The 26,781-nt window shown below is 33.3% G+C and overlaps 2 protein-coding genes across 8 annotated transcripts in view; both read right to left on the bottom strand.

Annotated features, from left to right (window-relative positions):
* The window catches only part of LOC112512900 (membrane-anchored ubiquitin-fold protein 4), a 7,537-nt gene extending 1,397 nt beyond the window's left edge, over positions 1–6,140 (bottom strand). Inside the window, exons 1-4 of one of the 5 annotated variants that reach the window (XM_025119050.1) lie at positions 5,898–6,120; positions 5,593–5,807; positions 1,673–1,843; positions 7–1,574 (exon numbers count right to left, since the gene is read on the bottom strand). In XM_025119050.1, the coding sequence (XP_024974818.1) occupies positions 1,534–1,574; positions 1,673–1,843; positions 5,593–5,722 (342 nt within the window). In that variant the 5' untranslated portion in view covers positions 5,723–5,807; positions 5,898–6,120 and the 3' untranslated portion in view covers positions 7–1,533. Of the gene's footprint in view, positions 1–6; positions 1,575–1,672; positions 1,844–5,592; positions 5,808–5,889 lie in introns of those variants that run through there. The other 4 variants (XM_025119038.1, XM_025119035.1, XM_025119044.1 and 1 more) reach the window with 4 other exon arrangements.
* Positions 6,141–9,584: 3,444 nt separating this feature from the next.
* On the bottom strand, positions 9,585–18,800 carry LOC112501655 (arp2/3 complex-activating protein rickA). 3 transcript variants are annotated; one of them, XM_025105351.1, is made up of 8 exons: positions 18,559–18,800; positions 16,865–17,001; positions 15,367–15,614; positions 12,482–12,601; positions 12,230–12,386; positions 11,250–11,389; positions 11,125–11,160; positions 9,585–10,743 (listed from the first exon to the last, which is right to left on the bottom strand). In XM_025105351.1, exons 2-8 carry the CDS (start codon positions 16,938–16,940, stop codon positions 9,931–9,933), a joined length of 1,590 nt encoding a protein of 529 aa, XP_024961119.1. In that variant the 5' UTR covers positions 16,941–17,001; positions 18,559–18,800; the 3' UTR covers positions 9,585–9,930. The 3 variants fall into 3 exon arrangements, with proteins under 3 accessions (XP_024961119.1, XP_024961130.1, XP_024961126.1); XM_025105362.1 differs by having other exon boundaries at positions 11,250–11,371; XM_025105358.1 differs by having other exon boundaries at positions 16,865–16,984.
* Between the last annotated feature and the right edge of the window lie 7,981 nt (positions 18,801–26,781).

Here is a 26,781-nt window from a genome sequence, read left to right as displayed (position 1 = left end):
CGTTGCTTATGAAGGTATAGTAATAATTGAAAACATGGTCTGGCTATAATGTGCCCAAGGGCACAAAATTTGAGGCATTTAATGTGCATTTAATATGGAAAATTTATTAGTATGAGGTTGGATGTGAGAGAAGAATATATATGGAAGGGTTGGATGTGAAAGAAGAACATCATTTAATTAAGGTTGTATATCTTAAAAAAGTGGTCCACATTAAATGCTTATAATCATGTGCCCTAACAGTAAAAACCCTTGAAAAAAAAATGCAATTTTGTAAATGTCGATGATCTGCATATTAGTCTTGTCAGCAAAATGTACATAATTAGAGCTTCTTTCCAGTCATCAAGTTCATATTATCTCGTTGAGATGTTATGCACGACCACAAAAAACCCTACTGTGACGAGTGTGAGGACGTGGTATCAGTGATGTCTAAAATTCATGGACCATAAGCTAAATGGTTCGAACTGTTTCGATTGAGCAAAGACTTCGTGTTTACATACGAAATATAGACAAAGATACCCATTTGGCTAAAGATCCTCTTGCAACTAGTTCCTATAAATTTTTGACATGGCTCAAAGAGGATGCTCGGTGCTTCCTTCAAATTTGAAACTCTATTGATGGTCACATAATTGGCCTGAATAATCACCCTAAGTAACTAGTTTCAAAGAAGGATTTATAATTATAATCACCCTAAGCAACGAGTTTCAAAGAAGGATTTATGATTATAGGACTTGTATTTGAACTGTAGATTGTTTCCAATATGTTCTTGTCTTGGTATTTTTAAATCCCCTCATCCCCATTCTACATGGGTTTCACACATGACCATAATAGAATTAATGATGAAATTTCTAACCATAAGATGACTAGATGAGTTGAATAAAACTCATTTGATCAATGGCTACAATAGAACGAAAGAAGGAAGATCATTCATTATTCTAAAACACTACAACTACATAAGCATGAAATGCCACCTGAAACCCAGAGCCGCAGTACCTTGAACAACAGCAACTCTTGGAGAGGGATTAGAAGATATCATCGACTAGAAAAAGAATAGCTCAATGCCAAAAAAAAAAAAATCTACATTCCTTTAATTCCAAACTAGGGTCCACAAATGACGGTCAGATGGACTATCTGTCAAAATCAACAAAACGTTGACATGACTTCTTCTTGTTATATTTTACACCAGTTATCTTCTAGTATTTGATATTATAGTTTACTGAACACATTCAAGAAAAACACTATAAGTCAGACTCAATAAAATTTGATCAATCCCTTTTTCTGTCGTTGGAGAGCGCAGTACAGCAAAGAGTTGTATGCTGCCTTTGGGAAGGCCACAAATTGGGAGAATTTGGCCCTACTTTAAATATTCAAAAGTGATCTTCCTACTGCAATGTTAAATGATTCAGATAAAAACAAGTCCAGGAAGTAAACTCCTTTGACTCCCCATATCAAAATGGCACTCCTTTTTCTTTAACCTTGGTGGAATATAATTTAATGTCACTTAGCCCATGAGATAAAATTCCTATACTACATGTGTTATTTTATTTGTATCATCATCAATGGATTCAATGGGGACCCTGAAACCAAGTCATCAAATTGCTTTGCAGAAAACGCATACATAGAAGAGAGTGAATAGCAAATGACACAATCATGAGGAAAGACTAGATGAAATTACCTGTTTTTGCTTTGGTTAAAGACATCTGTACAACAGCATGCATAGTAATTACCCCTTTTGGAAGCTCCCCAAAAGGTGTTCTGCACTGGCCAACAGTTTTGTTATTTTCCAAAATTTTCCCCGCATTTATTAACTTGATGTCATTTGCTGATTTGGGTCCACCTTTTTTATCTGAAGAATGAAACATGTGCATTCAGAGATGATTGAACCAAACAATATGCTAAAAATTGGAAAGCTGGATAAGAAAAAACAATATCAATAAAACTAGAAAGAGAGAGACAAATATGTTAAATTTTGAGAAACTAGATAGGAGTAAGCAACAATAATATAAATTGAAGCAACTACAGGAAAAACATACCTAAGGTGACCAACCCACTCGCTAATTTAACCAATAGCGTAAAATGATTCGACAATCATGATATGCATCTAACATGGTAATACATGCATACAAGTAGGAGGGTAACTGTGAAAGTCTAGGCCACTTTTCCCTTCACCAAGAGAAATTTGAAAGGGAATGATAATAACTTTACAGATGCTATTGGCTTTATACCTTCTCTTATTTTCAAAAATGCTTTCACTCCACAAGCCAAATATTCTTCACATCTACTATGAAGAATAACTACATCTTACTCATATGAGCACTGTCTCATTCAATAGAACAGAACACAAGATGAAGCAGATATCTGGTTACGTGAAGGGCAGAAAATACGCCATTTCCTGTTTCATGGCATCTTTTTTCCCAGTCATTGTAGTTTCATAATAATCCAACAATCAATGCTCACCAAACTAACACTCATATGATTTTACACACGTGATATAGCCTAGCATTAACCTTGAAAACAGATGCAATTAATCATTCAACTCCAAACAAGCTAGACAAGCCTAACTTTGTCTCTCCATAACACAATAGGATTAAATAACAAACTCCATGGTCTTCAAGAGATGTAACATCGTCTCTCAAAGCAACACGAGGGCATCAGGTAGGGACACACCAAGATCGTTCCTGGTGGATCAAGGGTCCTTGGCTTTGCAAGGGTCGCTGAGGGAAGTCTTTGTAAGCAACCTTTGATTGCATTCTGCAAATATGGTTATTACTCCAACTCATTACCTGAGCCGTCATAAGGAAGCAACCGTAAATCCGTAATATTTGCTTCTGGACTCACCCCCATAGGCCAAGATCAACATGAGGATAAGAAGTTGAGGGAGATTTGGACCGCAGCAGTAAACCAAATTAGGAGAACTCTTTTGACAGGAAAGCATGAGGAAACGCTATTCACAGCATAACCCTATAATTGCTTATGAGTTCATCCTTGTCCTACTTCAGCTAGATTGGGATAAATCGTTCGTTAATCATAGTCGAGGGATTTAGGCTTTTAGCCAAAAAATCTGAAAATAAGAAGGCCAGAATATCTGCTCTGTAAGACTACAGGGCCTCAAACAAGCACCAAGATAGTGGTTAAAGGTTCATTACCCTTATACGATGTACCAATGGTAAGAAAAAATGGTAACAAGATTCTGAAGCTAAAAAAGTGTTGAAAGGCCAGCATACAAAAAAAATTACAACCAAGCAAAGAAGAGTTTGTTGCAAGAAGGGTACATGTCACACATGTGCAAAATTTTCACATGAAATATATTAGGCTAGTTAGGCAACCACTTTAAATGTTTTTTGAGCTCAACATCCCTGTTTAATAACATCAGAGGAGATGGATAATCCCTACCCTGAGGTCCCTGACATGCACAGAGCTGCTCATGCATTCAGCCTCACGTAAGCAGATTTCTTGGTTACTCCATGTTACAAATCAATGGTGAGCATTAATAGTGGCGAAACAGTCGTATGAGTGTTAGACATCTGGGTTCATGGTTACAATCACTCAGATAAAATCTCGGATCGTGTATCAAGAGCACTTTCCAAACACAATATTCCGACCCTTATAGCCATAGGTTGTACGAAATCTGTGTTGGGATAATCCAAGATCTCACTCTCGTTTGTTAAGGCAGAAAACTCGAGTAATCAATTTGAGATTGTTGTTTGTTTTGTCCATGTGCATGAGTGTGTTTGTGTGTGTGTGCATATATATATATATATATATATATATATATATATAATATATATATATATCAAGATAGAAATTACCTTTTATAGGTAGTTATATGAGCGTTATGGTTGGTTAGAGAAACAATTAAAACAGACATGTCATCACCCAGGGACTCTGCCCCTTGGAACCCCTTATGGGGGCCGTGCCCCTTGACCCCCTGTTATACGGTAGTCTAAGGTTCAAGGCGGCACATTCAAGCGTGCACTCCGCACGACCAGACTTGTCTTAATGCTAAACCTTGAATTTTCATCTATCTCAAGTCAATCTCAGTTACACCAAAATGCTTGGTGACACTAAAATCACCAATGATGAGTTCATCCCATGAATACCCGTCCAAATTCAAAATAGTTGTCTTTGTGATGGTTCAAATTCCAAGAAAGTATTGCCTTCTCTAGGATAGTAGCAAGCACATCATGCTTGACTGATAGGAAAAGAGATGGCAGGCTCAAATGTCTGAATCAAGGTAAGTATGTGCTATTACCCTCTGCTAAGCATTACTTACTACTACTACTTCTGAATCTGGGCTTTCCAAGCTCAAAAATAACCCCTGGTACGTATTACCAAAATCATTGGTTCAGTAGATGTAGCTTTTCCACCAGGCAAAATGCATGATATCTATAACGCTCTGGTAGTTGAGGGTTGAGAAACTATGGTCAACCAATTACTGTGACTTGTGAGGCACAACAATCATTAGGAAACAATTGAGTTAGGGTTGTAGCTATTACAGACGGCCTAACGAGAGGGATGGACATAATTGATACAAAAGCTCTACTAGGTGTCTGGGCGGTGGAGCGACTCAGACGAATTTTTAACGTGCTTGGTGAGCCTGTTGATAATTTAGGTCCTGCAGATACTAGCATATCATTGCCTATCCATAGGTCTGCGTCTGCCTGTATACACTTACATACAAAATTATCAATTAATGAAACCGGAATTAAAGTAGTAGATCCTTTATCCCCTTGACGCCGTGGAGGAAAAAAAATAGACTATTCAAGGGAGCTAGCTTGGGTAAAACAATACTCATTATGAAATCGGTTAACAATGTTACCAAAGCTCACAGAGGCATATCCATATTTGGTCGAGCCGGTGAATGCACTCATGAAAGGAAATGATCTTTACATGGAAATGAAAGAATCTGGAGTTATTAATGAACAAAATATTGCAGAATCAAAGTGGTTATAGACTCTAGTTTATAATCACATCCATGAACCGCCTGGACGTAACAAATAGGCGTCCTCCTGGCATGGCCTATTCTCCTGACACGTTTTTTTATTTTATTTCTGGTCTATCACTGCAATGGAATCAACTTTTTTTGGCACAAGTGGTGCGTGATCTTTATCTGACACCCGCAAAGTGAGCCCCGAAATTAGAGTAGCTGATAGAGTAGAAGTATAGAATATGCGGCTGCTTCTGATGAGAGGTGATCCGAGTCTGCCGTAAGCCGTAAGTTAGATACGCTCAACCTCCCTAGGATTTAACTGGCCGAAATTGCAGCGCAAACTTTTGACACCAGGCCATACTTGAGAATTTGCAACGTAAAATTAGCAAAATACAACAAAAATCAGAAACTCAAAAATCCAAAACAATGATGTAGGACTGTAGGGTACTCTGTCCCATAACACATAAGCCTCTACGAGGACCGTTTAACTTAAAACACAAGGACCGACAGAAAGCTTTCAACATGAATATTCGAGCGCAATTAACAGTCATGGTGACGATACTAAGTAAGTCAAAATCGCATGAATTTTGAAAACGAAAAAGGTGTCATCTATACAGTATCAAAAACTATCAGATAGAAGCATGTGAGACGAAAATCCGCCTAACCTTTGGGCCATTCAGCAACAATTCTCTCCTTGAGCATGGCGACGGTGGAAGCAGGAGAGTATCGAAACGGACCAATGTCGGATCCATCAAGCAATCGAAACTTGAGCTCTAAAAGATCTTCCTCCGGCATTTGCAACAACCTAAAATATGAGCTTATATGAAATGAATCCCTAGGATCACACCTTCCGTCAAGTCACTAATAACACCTGCACAAACTGAAACTACAACGATTAATTGAAATCTAACAAAAGAGAGGAAGAAAATTAGTTGTTTATAGAAAGTTATAGCGTGAATCACCTGTTTACCTTTGCAAATATACGTCTTCAAAGAACAGAAGCGGTAGCAGGTGTGCGTGGAGTTTGAATTATGGAAGATGAGTAATGGTTTGAAAATCTGAGAAAAGAGGTGGAAGTTGAAGATGAGGAACCCTAGACCTGATCTCGAGGCGCACTGTCAATGAATGAGCATTTAAAACCTCATTTTCTTTTGCTTTCAACTTTCGCTGTGCTTTTTGTTGTATTATTTCCAACACCTTGCCTTCAATCAATTCAAATTCAACTTCCATTCTTATTTTTCTTTTACTAAAACTAAATTAAATACCTTGGTGTGTTTTCTGTCGGTTACATGTGTAGATAAAGAGAGAAAGTGGTATATTTTAAATGCAATCATTTTCATTTGTATTATCAATGCAATTTAATCAATATACATATTTATAAAAATTATGAGAGTTTATTTATTATTATTTGAATATTTATGGAAGATCACTAGAGTTCTATGATCAATACTTTATATTACAAAATAATTAAAAAATTTATGAAATTGTATATTCATTAAATTAAATAAACGGTTGAGATTGAGTTGTATTGGTTGTACAAATGTAAAGGGTTGCATAATAACTCACTTATATATATATATATATATATATATATAAAAGAAAAAAATAAATAAGAGAACCATATAAATCAATTAATTAAGATATTTATAGAAATGATGAAAATGTATTTATTATATTTGAACACTTATAAAAAAAAATTAATATATTATCATGAATTATTATTTTCGACGTTTTATGTTAGGAAATAATCGAGATATTCATTAAATCAGTATTTGTTGGATTAGATAAACGATTTGAGATTTGTTTGTACGTTTTATCTATACTATATTATAAAGTATTTGACAAAAACTCTTAAAAACTATTTTTTATGCATGAAATATTATTTTTGTTGATGCATGTTATTTAAAATTCAATATTACAAGTAAAATGTGCATGAGTACATCTTATTAAAGCTTTATGTTTGAATTCGTATAACTAACTGCAGATAAACATAATTAAATACAAGATAAACATCATTTTAAGTATAAAATCTAAACATAATTAAGATAATCATTGAATTTTAATAGAATAATTAATTATTATATTAAACCAAAAATAAATTAGTCCTTTATTAAACTTTAATTAGATTATAATAAAAATATGAAATAAAGAAATTACACAAAAACGAGAACTTTAAGTAGTTAATTTGATATTAATATCAATTATTTTTTCAAATTTTTATAATATCTTTACATTTATATTTTATTATAAAATAAAAACATTTTTTCTTTTTCTCAAAACCACATATAATCGCATTATAACATCGATAGAGCTAAAATATAAAACGAAATATTAAAATCAAGATGTATCTTACTCTATTGTACGCATACCCTTCTAGTATTAATAATTGAATTTGTAAATGAAACCACTTCTATTTTTATAATTATATTATTTTTAATTGATTTATCAAAATTAATAGATGTTAAAATGTCAATTTAATACGAATAAAGGTAATAGTTTTTCTCTATAATGTTAAGAAATATCCTTTTGAGAGAAATGAGAATTTGAAGGAAGCAAAGGGGCTTTTGTTTGGCTCTTAATTGTTACATTAAGAGCTAACCATTAAGAGTCAACCTCTTAATCGGTAAGAGGTCAAAGTTGTTTGGTAAAAAAAAAGTCTTTGAATGGTTACATTACCCCTTTTAACCATTTTGTATCTAAGGGTTCTATAAACCATTTAGACTTCTCTTTTTTCATCTTTGCCCTCTCTCCCAACGTTTCTCACACATCGCTCACAACCCCTCCCCCCACCTTACGATCGCCGGTCTTCAAATCCCTCCCCCCACACACGATCGCCGGTCTTCAAATCGCTTCCCCCACCCTACGATCATCGGTCTTCTTCTTCCAGCAGGTCTCACGTCGCCTTCTTCCAGCAGGTCTGTCGTCGCCGCCGCTCGTCGCCGCCTCACGCCGCCGCCTCTCGTCGCCGTCTCCGGTCGCCTTCCACAGCCTCCTTACTGCTGCGTCCTCTCCTTATTGCTGGTACGTGTTTTCGATAAGTCTAGGGTTTGGTTTAGGGAATTTAGCATTTTTCTTTGGAAATTGATGGTGTTTATTGCTTATTTCATGTTTGTAACAATGTTAATGATGATTAGATTACCGACATTTTGCAATTTCTTGAGGATTTAATACTGATATGAAGAAACAGCATCTTTTCTATATATCCATTTAGAATTGATTGTATTTCTTGAGGGTTAAAATGGTAATTTGTTGTCATTCAGAGAACAATTACCAAACAACCTTGTTTCATTCAGCACTTAACCATTATGATTCTCTTAACCATTCTAACCTCTTAACTATTCTGAACTAAATCATTCAGCAACTGCCAAACAGCCCCTGAGAATTAGACGGTGGGTTCAGAGGCATTGTCAGGAGCAGTGATGGTAAACAAATCGACCGTTGAATACCTTTGACTTCTTTATTCCTACACAAAATACTTTAACTTAATTTCTATTTTAGATAACGTATTTTTAAAAATTTATATTATAATAGCTAAAATGTAAAATTTTATTCATTTAAATACTCAAATAACAGGTTGAAACATTAACCGGTTATCATGCTGATGTGACGAGTGATATGATATCCAACTCAAAGTTATTTACTGACATGGTTAGTGACATGAATTTTTTTTTAATCTAAAATTAGTCTTCAACCAGTTAGCCGGGTACTTAAATGTTTAAAATTTTACATCTTATATACCAAAATAGAAGTTTTGAAAGTATGTCACCCAAAATAGGAATCAAGTTAAAGTACGTTATTTTTTCATTCAATTTGTCTTAAATTTATTAAATATTTTTCTTGACAAATATGGATTATCGGCAATTTCAAACGACTCCATACATAATCCACATTCAAAACATCAATTGGAGGAGGTATAATCTTTTAGCTCACTCAGCAGTTGAGATCAGCAGAAGTTGGACCTCGTATTTACATAAAACCCTCCATCCTTTTATCAACGGAGTTTACACGTCACAGGCATTTTATTTTATTATTAGTTGGCTTACTAGTTTTTTTTTTATTTTGCCTTATTAATAATTACCTAAATTATTAGTCAAGATTTTTATTTAATTATAAATCATATTTTTATATGAAAAAAAAAACCTTCCTATTTAAGGAAAACAAACATTTGATATATTGTTGTTAAATCTTTTAATTAAAATCAAATCAGCACAAAAATGACTTTGAAACAATTTCAAAATCAAGGGTGGAATTGAAAGCCTAAAATAAAAAAATAAAAGAAACCAAAGAGCTTTTACCCTAGCGGTATCGTGATCTTTGGCATCCTAGTACGAGGTCAGAAGTTCAAACATCACCAAATGTGAAAAGGATGTGTGAGTTTATTTGTTACATTTGCCGTATATAAATATTACCTAAGTCAGCTTATATTTTTTTTGTTCAAAAACATCATGTAAAATATAGACAAAAAGGTTTATAATCGACATCCCTTAAGACTTGTTTGTTCGGTCGGCTATAAATGACTGTTTGGTAGGAGCTTAATGAAATAGAAAGTGGCTTATTCAGTAAACTTCTAAGGAAAGCTTTATGCAGAAAGTCAAGTTTTTACTAACATACCGTCCGATTAAAAAAACAAGCTCTTTCCATCTATAAAGAAACCTTCCAACTAAAAACATTCTCAATCTATAAAGACGAATTAATCCACCCAGACAACTTTCTCCATACACGACTTAATAGAAAACCAACCAAACAGTTTGTTAAACCTCTGGTTTCATAACCATACCAACATCCCTCTGCCAAATTTTAGCCTCATGGTGTTGGTAATTCCTGTTTGATACCACCACATTGCAAACAGCAACTCCATACACAAACAACACTCAAATATTCCTCATATAATTTAACTACCCATTAGAATAATTTAAACTCTCGTCTACTTTACTTGTATAACACTTCTACCACATCTAAATAATGTGCAAGAATCTCCAATTACTTCTACAAACTTGCTGGTTTTACTGCCTAGACATAGGTGCCATTGGCATGGCTGATTGTTGGCTATAGAAACCACCTTCTATTTGATAATTCTGGTAACCGTCCGGTGGAAGTGCCGGTGTGTATGATGAAACACCGTTGACTGGCGGCCCCACGGAGGGAAATCCGGGTAGAGGCATAGGTGGTGGCGGTGGTGGTTGATTTGTATTATGGCCATATGGTACCGTCCCAGCAGACTGCATGAATGGAGGGACTGGATATGGCTGCATAGGTGGCATTGGTGGCAGAGGAGGCGGAGATGATGGCGGAGGTGGAGGTGGTGGTTGGTCATGAGACGGCTCTTTCAATATGCCACCACCACGGCTATTATTACCATGCTGTAAAGAATCTGGGTGGGGGAAAGGCGGCACCGGTGGTTGAGCATTCTGAGATGATGGTATATAAGGCGGAGGCTGGTCGTTATTGATCTTGGTTCTTTTCTGCAAGGGATAATCATTTGAGGGCGACTCTTTCCGTGAATTGCCAATTACGCCCTCTGACGCCAAGGATGAGAGGACGTATGTCAGCATCTCCGCCGAGGATGTCGATGCCGTGAGCTTTGCCGCCACTGCAGCTGCAGCGGATTTAGTATCCTCCTCAGATTGCTCACCGAAAGGTATCTGTCGTGTGTACATCACGGGAGCAGACTGTTCTCCAGTGCCTGGAACGTAACTTTGCACTTTGGATGGGTGAGTTTCCTTCCGACCCTGTTCAGATGGCGATTGGATGCCATTAGGATTCTTAATTAATTGCCTGCAGAAATTATCGGCCTTTTCTGATTGAGTATGTGCAGCCTGAAAACACGGTAACACGGTAACAGTTATTTTTCATAACAAAATTACCCAGAGGGATATCTGGTAGCTGAACTCACTAAGGGGACATTTACCAAACGCTTATCGGGTAGACGTTTAGGAGCAAGGGTCACCACCCTCACTTACCTTATTGGGTAACATTCTCGGCCATTAGAATGGGTTGTTGGTAGTCGTCTTTTACCCGATAAGCGCTTACGGGTAAAAGTCTTGTCCTCCCCGTGTAAGATTCTCCGTCCTTGCTATTCATCTTACCGGGTAAGATTCTCTGTCCTTGCCATGCTCACCCGATAACCGTTTAGTAAATGACCCCTAACTAGTAAGATATTTTTCAGGCAAGTAATAAAAGAAGAGAAAGTAACCAACCTGAAGTTGACTACGGACTTGGCCCAGTTTCATTTCCTGACAACAAAACCATGGAAGCTCGGTTTAAGGACAAAATGTGAATATATGACACACAAAAGTACACTAGTTTAAGGCTACCAACCAACCTGTTCTTGAAGAGCCTCCCTCAGACAAGACACGAGATTTGTTCTTGATGATTCAACTGTTGTAAGTTGCTCAATGCAATCCCGCAATGTAGCATGCTGGCCCTTCAGTTCATCGGCAACACCTGGCCCATTTACTTTTGCTGATTATGAGAAAAAAAAAACGGACACACCCATTATTACTTCTGATTTCAAAGAGAATGAAGGAAGGAGCTCATGGGGGGAGGGGAGAAACTAATACATCATAGTATTAGTTTTCAACATAGCTAATTATCTTAGGGCCTGTTTGTTAGCAGCTAAATGAGCTTAATGAGACTCACAGCTTATTCAGTCAGCTATACATGACTGTTTGGTAGTGACTTCATGATATAGAAAGTGGCTTTTTCATTAAGCTTCTAAGGGACTGTCTGTTAGTAGCTTAACGAGCTTAATGGGATTCACAGCTTATTCGGTCAGCTATACATGACCGTTTGGTATTTGCTTAATGATGTAAAAAAAAGGCTTATGCAGTAAGATTCCAGGGAGGAGCTTTATGCAGAAAGCCAAGTATTTTTCCAAACCTGCCCCTCCCAATTAAAAAACTTGCTCCTTCAAAGTTCAATCTATGAAAAAACCCTCCAAGACAAAACTTTTCCAATCTATACAGACAGATTAATCCACACAGACAATTTTATACATACATGACTTAATGGAAAACCAACCAAACAACCCCTAAGGGAGAGCTTTATGCAGAAAACCAAAAAAAAAATCAATCCTGCCCCTCACTATTAAAAAAACAAAAAAAATCCAAACCTACCCCTCCCAATTAAAAACACGCTCCTTTCAACTATAAACAACCCTCCCAAACCAAAAACCTTCCCAATCTATACGGACAGATTAATCCACACAGACAGCTTTATCCATACAAGACTTGATGAAAAACCAACCGAACGGCCCCTTAGATATAACTAATAGAAACTGATAATCACAGATGAGAAACATACCAGATCTAATATCCCCACCAATTTCCTTGTCCACTTTTTCAACACAGCTGATGGCATTCCTGCATTTGCTCATAACGGCATCTTCATTTACTTGACCGGCATATATAACTTGATACCCAGAAACTATCTTGTCCAATGCATCTCCAGCAGGTCGTTTCTGGTTAAGATATAATAAGAAGAAACTTTAACCCACACACATACACAAGCACAACTCCATACAGGAACATGCAGGAAGAGAACAAGATGAAGTACCAATTTTAGCCCTGAATGCTTCCCGTTTTTATTACTGGTTTCCAGGTGCCTTCCGACTAGCTCTTCCTTAAGAACCTGCCCTCGAGAACCAAAAACCTTTCTTTCATCCAAAATGTTGACCTGCATGTGAAAAAATGACGAGATAAAATGAAATGCATAAGCAACAGTTTACTCCAATTCTGCTGTTTACATTGTTAAAGCATGACAATTCAGATATTAATATAGCTCAACACAAATCAATGAGAAAATAACTCAAAAAGGAAAGGCGAAAGGCTGCTGATTATGAATTAACACTTAACAGATGCAAGAATAGCAAAAGGCTTTCTTGAAGATAGTATGCTAGATATGTTTTTATTGTCAAATGCATGTTCAAGATAAGCATCACACATAAGGGGTAGCATTTCAATCCATTTTATATGTGAAACAGGTCAAATTCGGGTGGTATTTCATCATTAACAGGTAAAATAGAAAAAATCAACTAAAAAAGAAACGGGTCAAACAGGTTAATGGGACAAAAGATGCCTAAAATGTATATCAAATGTTTACAACCTCCTAAATCGTTCTATTTAAAGAAAACTGTATTGTTATAGCTTTGCGTGATCATATTTAATACTATTTATTTATAAAACTAAATAATATATATGTTGGCAGGTCAACCAACCCAATTGGAACCGCAAATTAAAATTTGCTCTTTTGGCCCGAACCTATTTTAAAATGTTACCGACCCTGCCTGACCCGCCCGTTTTGCCACCTCTAAGACAACTTCAAGATCTTACTATATAAGCAAGACAGATACACAACAAAGCTTCATTAGAGGACATAAATGTACATATAAATGTTGTGGATTAAGTTCCGGTGAGAAGCGTAATAAGGGATCACCACCCTTGGATGCACATTAGGATAAGATGCACCGACATGCATCTGCCAATCCCCATATCAAGCGTGATTCACGGGTGGGTTTGAGATTAAAGGTGATCAAAGGTCCAGATCCCTTCTTACGCTTCTCACCTTAACTCTTCTTCTCACACGATCCTTCGCCTAAGTGAATAGGGTTACTCAAGGGAGTTCATCCTTGCAAGATAGGATTGGATAAGTAAGGAAATAAGAATGTGAGCTAGAAATAGCTTGTTCATAATTTCAATAGCAGTCAAACATGATTTTAAGTTATTCCTTTTGTTTTACAATGCACAAATGAAATCCTAAATCGATAACTAGAAATAGATGTTATAGCACATACATCCATACATGCATGCAATACATACATACATACAAGGACAATGAGGCAAAAAGTGAGGAATTTGACATGATCATCAGATCACGGATACGCATGCTGAAAGAATTAGTGTGACGGTAATAGAGGCTTTAGAGAATATGTTAATATACCAAGGATCTAGATTGACTTTCAGTTTTGCCTACTTATATAGATGGTTGTCAACATATAAATGCAGACGATTATGGCATGCTTCCTGCAATGATACCAATGCTTGCACACTTGAAATAAATGATGGTGTTTCCGCCCAACATGGCTGTATAGATGACGAATACCATTTAATATCCACCTTTCATAATACATTCTCATTTATTGCTCTGCAGTCATCTTACAGCCACTAGCATCGCTCCTGATGTAACTAATCGTATGTTTCAAATATTCAGGACACCTGACTAATTGTGGACTTGATTGATAAAGCAATATTGAGAATAGGTTTACAAGTAGCAAACTGTTTTCCTGTCCAAATATTCATCACAAAACTTAGAAGTGTATGGTCAGGCATAAAAAAAGGATATCAGTATTTATACCAAATACATAGTCCTACATCTTAATGTGAAGCTACTTTTCCATCATAGGAACCCTAAAATACATCAATCCAGCTCTACCCAATAATTGACGAATTGCTTGATGAATAATATACAGGAGATTTGTGAAGCTTGATTTGTGAAGTGGCTACCATCAGATTCAGTTGTTCAAAGATGATATACACAAGACTGCATTTCAATCTCTCTCTCTCTCTCTCAAAATTCAAAAACCAAGTTGAAACAGCTCAATCCATATGGAACAGGTTGTCATTATAGTATCATATTGTAGGTCCAATACTGCAAGAGCGTCCTTTTATTCCACATATTGAGCAATAGTACTTCTTAGTTCTTATTACATCCTTTCACATGATAAAATAGAAGACCATTGTGTAAATCTTTGATGGTTAAATAATCTCAGCAGTGTCTTCAAAGATTTAATTTCATTCACACTGGCTACTCTGTCAATTTTAGTTTGAGGTCTCATTTAAAGGTTCTGATGTATTCAAGATGTGATTGTGAATCCCATCCACTAGACTGTCAGTAGAACTTGAAGTGAGGCCCAGAAAGTGAAAATTTTGTGAAGGGAAGCAATATAAACAAAAAGATTCTAAGGTTTTTCTTTTGGAAATTGGCAGAAGTACATATAGAGTGTAGCCTAACAACAGTAACCTCAAACTGCATATAATCAGGCAGCTATCTACCCTTCATCAGGAACATGGATCCTTGTTATTCCCAACTCTTCACAAAATGTTCAATATATCCATCTACAGCATCATTATACTGTTCAACACAGAAAATCGCAAAACACCATTACAAGTTCTAAATCATTACCATAAATTACTATTTCTTTCAATGATCAATAATCAGGGTCACTATTTGCCTTTTCACATTCATAAAATTCATAGAACCCTACAAATTCATTTACAAAGGAACATTAATTATATTTGTATAAAAGTAGACAGAAGTTCTTCAGTTTCAAAGTTATAAGATATTTGCTTGCTTTGGAAAAACAAATACAACCAATGCTACACATAAAAATTAACCTATATATAATACTCTCAATCATAAACATGGAGATTAAACCACCATACCAGGCGTAATGCTGAATTTCTTCCAAATTCATCCCCATTGTCAATCACATCACGGAGTGCATCTGGAAGAACCTTCCAGAATTCACCAACAAACTCTGAACCCTTGCGCCTACTATTCTGCAGAATATCATTTGCAAGATAGAGAAAAGCCAGGCGTTGATCACGCGGGGAAGAATGGAATTGTCTAGCCCATGTTTCTACAACTTGCTTAGCCTTGTTCATATGAAAAATACACCAGTGCGACAGAGCTTATATCTCGTTAGGGATAACAACATCAAACGATGATTCATTGCAGTACATGGAATTGAACAATAATCCAAAACCTTCCAAGCGTACCAAGTCAGATACATACTAAATATATTGATGTAGAAAACAAAAAAGTTGTAGGATATAACGATAATGTTTAGCTACAGGCTACCAATTTGTGCAGTAGCAAGCTTATGCCCATGAACGGGGTGAACTATATCCAATTTTACATTTCACTGGGGCCGTGATGAGAACCCCAAACGCCTTGAAGAAGAGATGGTGGCAATAATATTCATGATGCATATATGGTGCCTTCCTGTTTATACTTATACTAATGAGTTCCCATACACTTCAATTTTCCAATATGGTAAACCACAGATAGATTCATACACATGCAACAAGCATGCATGTGTACATTCTTTTCACCTTGTTATATTCCAAAAAGTTCTCATTTTTGCTTGTCACCATCTTGCATGAAAAAAAAATCAATTTGGATGGCTGTAGGGTTGTATTTGGTGGTTCTCTTCTCTATTTCTAAACTTGTTTGATTAATCTTGTTCAATCAAATAATAATGTTCAATTAGATATTCCACTCCAACCTATTCTTTTTTATCCTCATTTCTAAACTTGTTTGTCATGAATGGCATGTTATCTATCTCCACCAGCTTTGGAAAAAATTTGTTGAGCCCAAAGGCATCCTATCTTTCTTAATTATGGCAATAGTGTTAGTTGGGTTCTAACTCTTACAGCAACCGGCCAAAAGGTAACTGGTTTGAGTCATGGGGAGACAGTTTCTTTGCAAAATCAAGGAAAAGGTTGCATACAAATACCTGCCTCCCCAAGTCTCATAAAGCAAGGAAAGCAATGCACCAAAGTCGCCTTTTAATGTTATCTACATCATTCAATAACTTAAGATTAGCTTAAATATTGTCATATTGGTATTATCTTTGTTCCTCACAAGCACACTTACTAGTGCATGTTCATCACTTTGTCCATCTATAACATAAAACTTTGCTTAGAAAAATGACTATTGAAGGGGAAGCTTTGGGAGATATACATAAGATAAAGACAATGCTCGTTAAAAATAATATGCCAACATAAATTTGATAAATATGTTACCATCAATTCTAAAAAAATAACATCAACTGCCATAGGATTTGAAAAAAATAATTAACATGAATATCGTGAAATAACTACTGACTGTTATGAAAGTAAGCAAATATGCCTTCATAATTAAATTTCAGTAGGATACTCTCAATGCTTTGCTGTGAATTATTGAGCTTGGCCAGCTTCTCCACCAAAATTTGTGGATTAAATGTACTGCCCATTGTCTCTAAATAGAGGTCCGTCCAGCTATTCAATGACAAAATTCCTGAAAGAACAGTCAACCTTCACAACAAAATTCCAACACAATAAGGGATCTGTAGGATGAACGGAGATGCAATATATGGGAATTGTAATCATCCTGAATCAATTCATAAAATTCCATTGTGTCATACAGTTGTTGGATTTGTTTGAGATTCATATGGAGTTCTATGCCCTCATTTCCCACCTTATTTCTTTAAGCCTTAGTACACAAATCTGTTACTATCACTAAACAGTATATACATGTTCATAGGTCTAACTGTCTAAGTTTCAACCCATCAGTTTTTACAAGTTACCAGGAAAAGACTATCGCAAAGAAACCAGTAATCATCCACCTTCTATTTTTTTCAAATTCATTGAAAATTAACAAATGAACACTTTAAAAAATTTGACAAACACTGGCTTAGACTAATTAACAGGGTTAAAAAAGTAAAGGAAAGAAAAACTCCTAGCTAGATAATGTTTAATATGGGCCATGATGTGTGTACACTAGAAGGACAAGAGTTGTTTTATCCAGGGCCCACCCCACACGAGCTCTCAAGAGTGATCAAAGTACGATCTAAGCTTCATTTTCCTCCCCAAAATTCTATCTAGAATCCATTCCAACTTTCAATCTCATCATCATTAAGACATCAATGAGAAGGATATAGACCACATGGAAAATAAGGAATTCTAACAGGTTGGTGGAAGTTGCTAATAATTCTGGTATAAATGTCCTACATTCATCACTCTGCACTTTGCCGGAGATGGTGGTAGCTTCGACCAAGGTCACCAACACCTAAAAGTGTTACTGTATCTCACTAGAGAGTTGTAGGTTTGCCTAGAAATCATCCCCGCATAGAAGACATTCAGGTGGTGGGAATGGAACAAGAATTTGGTGGTGGCATGTGTTTTCTGTCAAGAAGCCTTAGCACACTGGAATTTCCTTACATGGATTCCTTAATGTATAGTAATTGGTCAATAGAAATTGCAATATTTGACTGGACACATAGTTTATCGGATGTGTGTGACTATTACTCAAATGTTTAAAATCATCTTAGACCTTGAGTAATGATACATAGAGGGGTCGTGTTAACCAAAATTAACAATTTTACAAGAAGCAAATGGATAACTACATGCTCAACAATTGCAATGTGACCAAAAGGGGTTGTGGCCGAAACAGAACAATAAAAGTATAATTCATGTGACCTAGTGGCGTGCTGGGAATCACATCCACATCTTGCCATTAGCAAAAAGGATACCCAACTTAGATTCGTCATTATCATGTAAATTAGGTTATTGTTTCTCAATTGGCAAAAAAGGTACCCAATTTGGTAGTTCATACAGGTCTGCATTAAACAATCCGTACTACTAAACGCGTTCAATAAATCTCGATAAAACAAAAGGAACCAAGAACATACAAGATAACATCAAGATTTATTGCAATTTTCAGCCAATTTCGACAAGATATCTCGATAAAAACGTAAACTCAAGGGTGGCATAGTAAGAACACAATAACAACAATTGCTTATAAAAAATAAAATAAAACAACACAGAAAACAGTTTCAAATGCCGATACACAAAAAAACAAAGTGTACTAACCCGATTACAGAACAGAATCAACCAGTATTGGTAAAGAAGCGTCGAATTTCTCCATAAACGAAGAAATTGTAGGGAAAATTAGGGATTTTTAGGGAGACGGATGGAGTTTGACTGAAATCGGCTAAATTGAAGTGATTGATAATATTTTTGGCAAGGATTTTTGTCGTTGTTTATCGGCTTCAGTGACCGGGAGGAAAGGATTGAAATCTTTTGGTCAGCTTTCGAATGGAAACCACCTTCAGTTCTCTTTAGATTTGGGGGAAAACGTCTGGTAAAAGAAACACAAACAAAATACCTATATGATTTTTTTTCTCAAAATCATCTTTGTCACTCACTCCATTTTTTTTGGCTCGTTTACCTAAATGTTTACTCAGTTAACATTATAATTTATTTTATTAGGTAAGATTGTAATACATATGCAATAATTTATCCAGATAAGGATCGTCACCCTTACTTACAGCGTAAGACTCTCCATCTTTATCATTACTTTTACCAGGTAAGATTTTTAACCCTTGTTATGTTAATCAGATAAGAAAAATTACTCGGTAAGCACTTACCAAGTAAGCATTTAGTAAACGACCCCTTAATTATTATTTTAGAATTTTAAAAAATATCACTAGCTTGCAAGTGGCACCTCTATGATTCATGGAAGAGTTGAAAGACAAAAAAACCACTCTCCACTAACTTACGGAGGTATCAATTACGGACCTAGATAAAAAGTGAATTTTTTTTTGCCACTTACGAATGTAGTGATATTTTGAAAATCTTTTATGAGAGAAGTAATTAAGGGGGCGTTTGGTTCGTCGGAAACCGCCGGAATTTGATGGAATTAGAATGGTCAATTTCGTTGATCAAATTTCATTCCAATGTTTGGTTACCTTTGGAATGGAATTGATGGAATTGAAATCCATCATTTGAATGATTTAACCATTCCTTAGGGGAAGTGATGGAATTAAAATCCATTTCATCCCAATTTATGTAAATGACAAAAATACCCGCATTACATTGTTTTAACCCTAGTCGTTCCGTTCTTCTTCTTCCTCCCACTCTTCCGATCGAACACTGCTTCCACTTCGATTTTCAATTGAACTGCTTCCACATTTTCTTCTCGGTTGAACTATGCTTTCTTCAATTTTCTACTGCCTGTTTCTTTGATTTTCTGTTTCATATTTCTGATTTATGCTGCTTCTTTCTTCGATTTATGCTACATGCTACTGTTTTACACTTATGCTACTTGCTACTGATTGAGGGGTATTCTCATTTATGATTTATGCTACTTGCTACTGTTTTTCATTGTACTATTTCATAATTGTTTGCTACTGTTTTCATAATTGTATATAATGCTACTGTGTTCTCAAACTGTGTTGGATGGTCAGTTTCTCAAAGTCTTTGTGATGGTAACAATACAAAGTAGATGGTTATGTGGTTGTTCAATGCTACTGTTTTCTTATTGTATATAATAATTGATTATAACTTCCAAAACAGAAGGCCCCGCTCTATGGTTATGTGATTGTTCAATGCTACTGTTTTCAATGCTAATAAAAAAATTAAATTATTTTAAAAATATCAAAGAAAGGGTATTTTGTATTTTTTCATCATTTCATTCTAATTCCGTTGTAAACCAAACATACAGATTCAAATTCATTAGACAGGTCAAATTTCATTTATGTCAACCAAACACTTGGTCAAACCCGATAATATTCCATTCCAATTCCTTCCAGATTTCAATTCGTTCGACAGATTTCAATCCTTCAATTATGCGAACCAAACGCCCCCTAAGAGATGAATTTGTTTCTTAAACCGGCTATTTCTTTAATTTCTCTAATATTTTAAATATGAAGTTATTAACTATTATATAACGACCAAAGAACATTTGGCCTAACGGTATTTGAGTTCTTAGCCTCCTAAAAAATCAAAGGTTCAAACATCATCAAAAATGAAAAGAGTGTGAATTTATTTGTTCTATTTATCATATATAAATATTATATAATTTAAAAAAACTGTTGTATAACGAATTTGTCAAAATTTATGTTATTTTATATAATTTACGATTTTTTATTGGGGAGGGGAAAAATCACGTGTTTTTAAGAAGAAGCTAAAAGATAAAAAAAATAATGTTGATATATTTCCAAAATTTTGATCCTAAATGTGGAAGGAAATAAATAATAATTAAATATATTTATAAAATTAAGAATTTATTTATTAATTATAATTTATTGAAAAATAAAATTGATATTATTATCTTTATAAAAAATTATATTATTAAATCAAATATATATTAATTCGTTATTGAACCTAAATTAAATTATAATAAAAAGCTGAATTAAAAAATTACACAAAAAATGAGAAATTTTAAATAGTTAATTTGATAATAATATCGATATATTTTTGTCAAATTCTTATGATATCCTTAAATTTATATTTTATTCAAAAATAAAAACAGTGTCATTTTTTTCAAAATCACATAAGACCATATTATAACATCAACCGAGATAAAAAAATAAAATAAAATATTAAAATCAAAATGTATCTATCTGCATTATGCGAATACCCTTTTAGTATGTTATGACAACAATAACCAACTGAAAAATGCATGTCCAAGTACTTTATTTAGTAAATTTGGAAATCATTGATTATTAGAATATCGATGGATGCATTATTTGGATGCCTCATCGTAGTCCGAGAATTGGAGATTTAGGTTATGTTTGACAAGCCAACTGATAAATTAACTGATGACCGATGACCGATAAGTTTACTGATGAACATATCATATTTGGCAAAATTAGTTGATATATAACATGTAAAATGACTAAAAAATGCATATTAAAATATTAGTCAATTACAGTATTTAATAATATTATTAAAACAAATATTTAATAATATCACATATTAATAAAAACAAGATAGTAAAAAAAAATATAAGAACATAATATATTAATTAAAAGAATTTTAAATTGATTATTGTATATGTTATAAATTTTGGATTTGTTGAAACAAATTTTGGAAAAAAAATTCTATATTAATTTACGATCTTAAATAACCATTACACACAAATATAAATAAAAATTAAACTGGTCAACCTCACATATCTTAAATAATTAGTAGTTTTTCAAATATAATAACGAACAATTAAATTAAATATTTTATTAAAGCAATTTAAGACAACTTTATTATCCATGAAACAAAATAAGTGTAACTGTATTTTTTATGTAACTTACATATATTAAAATTGTTATATTTGTTTTTCGATAACTAAATGTATTGAATAATGGTTAAAAAATAATAATCTATACTATATTATAAAACATTTTACAAAAGCTCTTAAAAACCTTTTATTTATGCATAAAGTATTGTTTATTAATGCATATTACTTGAAATTCAAGATTACAAGTAAATTGTGCATAAGTACAACTTATTAAAGCTCTATATTTGAATTCGTGTAATTAACTGCGGATAAACATAATCAAATAGAGGATAGACATCTTTTTTTAAAATATAAAAAATCTAAAATATAATTAGGATAATTATTGAAATTTAACAGAATACTTAATTATTATTTTTTTATAAAAAAATATTATTAAACCTAAATTAAGTTAATTCGTTACGTTAAATTAAATTATAATAAAAAATTTGAATTAAAAAAATAAACAAACAATAACTTTTAATTAGATAATTTGATATTAATATTTTTCGTAAATTTTATATGATATTTTCAAATTTATATTTTATTCAAAAATAAAAACATTATCGCTTTCTCAAAAGCACATAAAATTGTATTATATCGACATGAATAAAAACAAAACAAAACATTGAAATGGAAATGTGTCTCGACGTATTGCACGAATACCCTTCTAGTATATAATTAATTGATTTGATTAATAATTATTCTAAATAATTAACGATTAATATTAGCAAAAAAATGTATAATTAAACTTAATTAACAATTTTCAACTAATATTAAATACTTTAATATTTAATAATAATTATAATTTTTTATATTTATTAATAATCCATTGTTATTAGTATTTATCTATAATTAATAGTAATAAATAATAATTAATTTTAATGTGGGTTATATAATCGAAAAAATGGACAAAAAGTTTCTCATAATCTACTTTAACTAGCGTTTCAATAAGCTAGTTTATGTCAATCCGGACGTGTACACAAAAAATAAGGTAGTTTATATTTGCCAAACAATGTCGTAGAATTATATTAAAATGGTTTATGGAATTATGGTGTTGGGACGGTTCAAACATGTTTGGTTGATTTTCCATTAAGTGATGTATGGATAAAGTTATATTTGTGGATTAATTCGTTTATATATATATTAAGAAGGTTTATTTGAGAGAGCTTTTCATATATTAGAAAATTGTATTTTTTAATTGAGAGGGACATGTTCGGAAAAAAATATGACTTTTGGCATAAAACTTCCCATATAAGCAAAGTGAATAAGCTGCATTCCATATCATTAAGCTACCACCAAACAATCATACGTAACTTACCTAATAAGATGTGAGTCTCATCAAACTCGTTAATTGCTAACATACATGTCCTTATTGGGAAAAAAAAATATCACCTACTTTAGGGTATTTACGTAACTATGTTCTTTACGAAGTATTTATTATGTTAGTTTTTTTTTGTCGTTGGTTTTACGCAACTGTCTTCTTGGATCAATTTTTGTCCAATTTGATTGTTTATATATGTCACGGTTGCTTTGATTCAAATTAATTATATTATTGATCGTGTTAAAAAAGAAGAAAATAATATATAGGAAACATAATTGTTTAAAATCTATGATTTTCTAGAGAAAGAATAAGAAGGTACATGTGTATTATATCACGGTAAGATTAAAGTTAGATGCATAAATTAGGGTGTGCATCGGGGGGGTTCGGACGGGCTCTGGTGGGGAAATCAAAAACACGATCGGATTTTGGATATGGAAATCAAGCCCCATTTTTTGGATTTCGATTTGCTTCGGGTTCGAGTTTGTCGGGTTTTCGGGCTGAGGTCGGTTGGGTTTGGTTATAATCCAAAAAATATATATTTTATTGATTTTGACGATGAATTCAATCAATTTAAATGATTGATAAATCGATGGTATGCTAAAAAATTAGAAAAAAAACACACGACCGACTAAAAATTTTAGAATTTTTAAAAGATAATTACATAAATAAGTGTATTCATGGTATTTAAAATATGTATGTATATATATATTTTGGGTTTTCGGACGGATCGGATGACCAAAAATCAAACTCAACCCAAACCCAAAATTTTCCCAAAAAGTCGATTTCGGATTTCGGGTTTTACATAAATAACTGATTGCACATAATGAAATAAATCATCTATTAGCATTGCTTTTGCCTGTAACGGTGATGGCACTCGTTGTTGCCTGGCACTTGAACATGAACGGTTTTTGTGGGAAGAAGATTTTTTAGACTAGTATTGTTATAGCGTTGTTCTCTGACATCTTTGTGGCTTTTTAGATTTTTTTAAAAACGACATGGCATGAATTTATTGGCTAACAAAAATAAGTACAAGATAATAAATAGTAATAAGGTAATGGTTTAGCGAGTCACTTGATCTTTAAATTGTTTATAAATATTTTTTTTTTGAACGGACAAATTGTTTATAAAATTTGCTTTATATATAAAATAGAAGTTCTTGGAAGTTTGTTTTTTTTTATTTTGTCATGAAATGTTGAAGTAAGGGGTTGTTTGTTTACCTCTTAATAGTTCTATTAAAAGACAACATCTGAATCGTTAAGAAGTGAATTTTATTTGGCAAAAAAAAAAAAGTCTTGTCTCTTAATCGTTAGAAATTCATGTTTTCCGTTCTTATGATTTGTAGTTCATTGATTTTTTTTTTGTCTTTATGATTTACAATTTATTGTTGTTTTAATTCATGTGATTTACAAATCTTTACCATTGTAGTACCTTATAATTAAAGGTCGGAATTAATATACTTAGGGGCATGCATAAAACCATCTGATCAAATTTTAATCGACCGAGCCAAATAGAACTGACCAACTATAATTAGATATCAAATTGTAATTGCATCGAATCGGATCCAAAATTTCAACATATAAATTGGACAGGTCATTTATTAGACGACAACCTATAATCCAATAAAACTGAAACGATCTAATCCCATGACAATCCAACTATCATCCTATAATTTTTAGGGTTCAAATTCATTTATTAGTCATTTCTTTTGAAAATGTATTAAAATACTACTACCTCTGTAAGTGACACATTTTAAACTCCCAGATAAACTAAAAGATAATTTTTTATTTCTTTTAATTTTCATTCACTTGTGAATGTGCCACTTACAGACTTGGATGAAAAATGAATTTATTTTTCTCTTTTAACTCTTCCCGAAATAAAGAAACCGACACTTACAGAGGTAATGATACTTTGAAAATCTTGAGAGAAAAATGACTAAATGATTAATCTGGTCGTAAAAAATGGCTGCTTCCGTTATGTCGTGTTCTCGAATTTGGAGAGAAAGTAAAAGAAATAGAAGGGGAAAAAAGCAAGAGAAAAAAAAGGGATTTTTTTATTTGTGTCGGAAGAAAAAAGAAAAAAAAGGAAGAAAACAATTTTTTATGTTCTTAAACAGAAGAAGATGGGAAAGAAATATGACATTTCTATATACCTAATAAATAAGTAACTTTGAGGACACGTGTCATGTTTCTGTGCGGCGGTTATTGATTTTTCCCGCCTAAACTAAACATGTATCTATACACAATTTTCACGTACGGTTTAAATATGTCTATCTAAGTGACATCTATCCCTCTACACGTTTATTTTTCTGTTTTTGTGGTTTAAGCTGAATTTAAGCCCGAAGTGGCCTCCAAACTTACAACACAACTATTGAAAAATTCATAGTTGTAAGTTTGAATTTAACTCTGGAGTGGTCATCAAAACCGGGTTTAAAATTTCAAATTCGGATTTTTGAAGCATTTTTCACAAAGCAGTATTACCCGAGAAAAAAATTCCAAGCTGACCTGGCAGCTCGACCCCAGCCAGGGGCTCTTCCCCTTGGACCCCGCCATCGGGGGCGCTGCCCCCGAACCCCCTAAATCAAAATAAACTCAAACACACTCCGCACCTGTCTTACCTGTTCGATATTTATCATGATTACATTGGTAAACAATTTAATATCATTACACTTAAATGACGTTAGTGATACAAATCACCAACATGAAGTCAGAAGATATTGATTATTTCTCAGACTTACAACATAACTCTGAATTGTTCTGTTCCAAACTTAGTTATATAGTTTATTCCCATACTTAGAATACAACTCTAAACTCATTTTCAGAGTTGAAGTTCAAAGTTACGTTTATGAGTTATAAGAAGTCAAAATTCTTGTGACTCAGAGTTATTCTCGTAGATACTTTCTATAACTAGAAGACAACTTTGAATTTATTTCATTCATAGTTAAGTCTAGAGTAATTTTTCAGCCTAACAATAGAACTCTGAATTATTGTGTTTCAGAGTAAATGTTCAGAGTTTTTCTCATTTAAAATACTCTGTATAATACACAGGGTCGAACCTAGTTACATAATATATCCTTTAAAATTATATCAATTAGAATGAAAGATCGAATCTATACTATATTATAAAGCATTTTACAGAAACTCTTAAAGACAATTTTTTATGCATATTACTTAAAATTCAAGATTACAAGTAGATTGTTAAAACTTTATGTTTGAATTCGTATAACTAACTACAAATAAAATGATTAAATACATGATAAACATATCATTTTAATTATAAAAAATCTAAAATATAACCAGAATAATTATTCAGTTATAACAGAATATTTAGTTATTATCTTTATAAAAAATTAAATTAAAAATAAATTATTTCGTTATTAAACTTAAAAAATTACGTTATTGAACCAAAAATTATATTATATTATTTGTTCAAATTTATAATATCTTTAAAATTTATATTTTATTTAAAAATAAAAATATTATCGTTTTCTTAAAACTACATTAAATCATATTCTGACATCGATAAAGATAAGAATAAAACGAAACATTTATATCGATATACATCTCGCTGCATTACATAAACATCTTTGTAGTAATTCTATTCCCGTTCATTTTTTTTTCTTTTCTAAAAACGTTTGTTTTTTTGCTTTCTTTATACCCTTCCCTCTTCTTCCCGTTCCTTTTGTTTCCGGAACCCAACGTTAATTTCCGGAGTTTATTCA

Source organism: Cynara cardunculus (assembly GCF_001531365.2).
Source record: "Cynara cardunculus var. scolymus isolate 2C chromosome LG 1, CcrdV1, whole genome shotgun sequence".
NCBI lineage: Eukaryota > Viridiplantae > Streptophyta > Magnoliopsida > Asterales > Asteraceae > Cynara > Cynara cardunculus.
This window is presented reverse-complemented; position numbering and strand designations above follow the sequence as displayed.

Bases quoted from the DNA above. Each gene is read 5' to 3' on its own strand.
- LOC112501655 (XM_025105351.1), bottom strand. From the start codon at position 16,940: ATGGGCAGTACATTTAATCCACAAATTTTGGTGGAGAAGCTGGCCAAG. The intron at 11,390-12,229 runs GTATGTTTCTCA...TCTCATAATCAG, and splicing joins TGGTGGGGATATTAGATCTG to CAAAAGTAAATGGGCCAGGT. The intron at 10,744-11,124 runs GTTGGTTACTTT...CCGTGTTTTCAG, and splicing joins AAGTCCGTAGTCAACTTCAG to GCTGCACATACTCAATCAGA.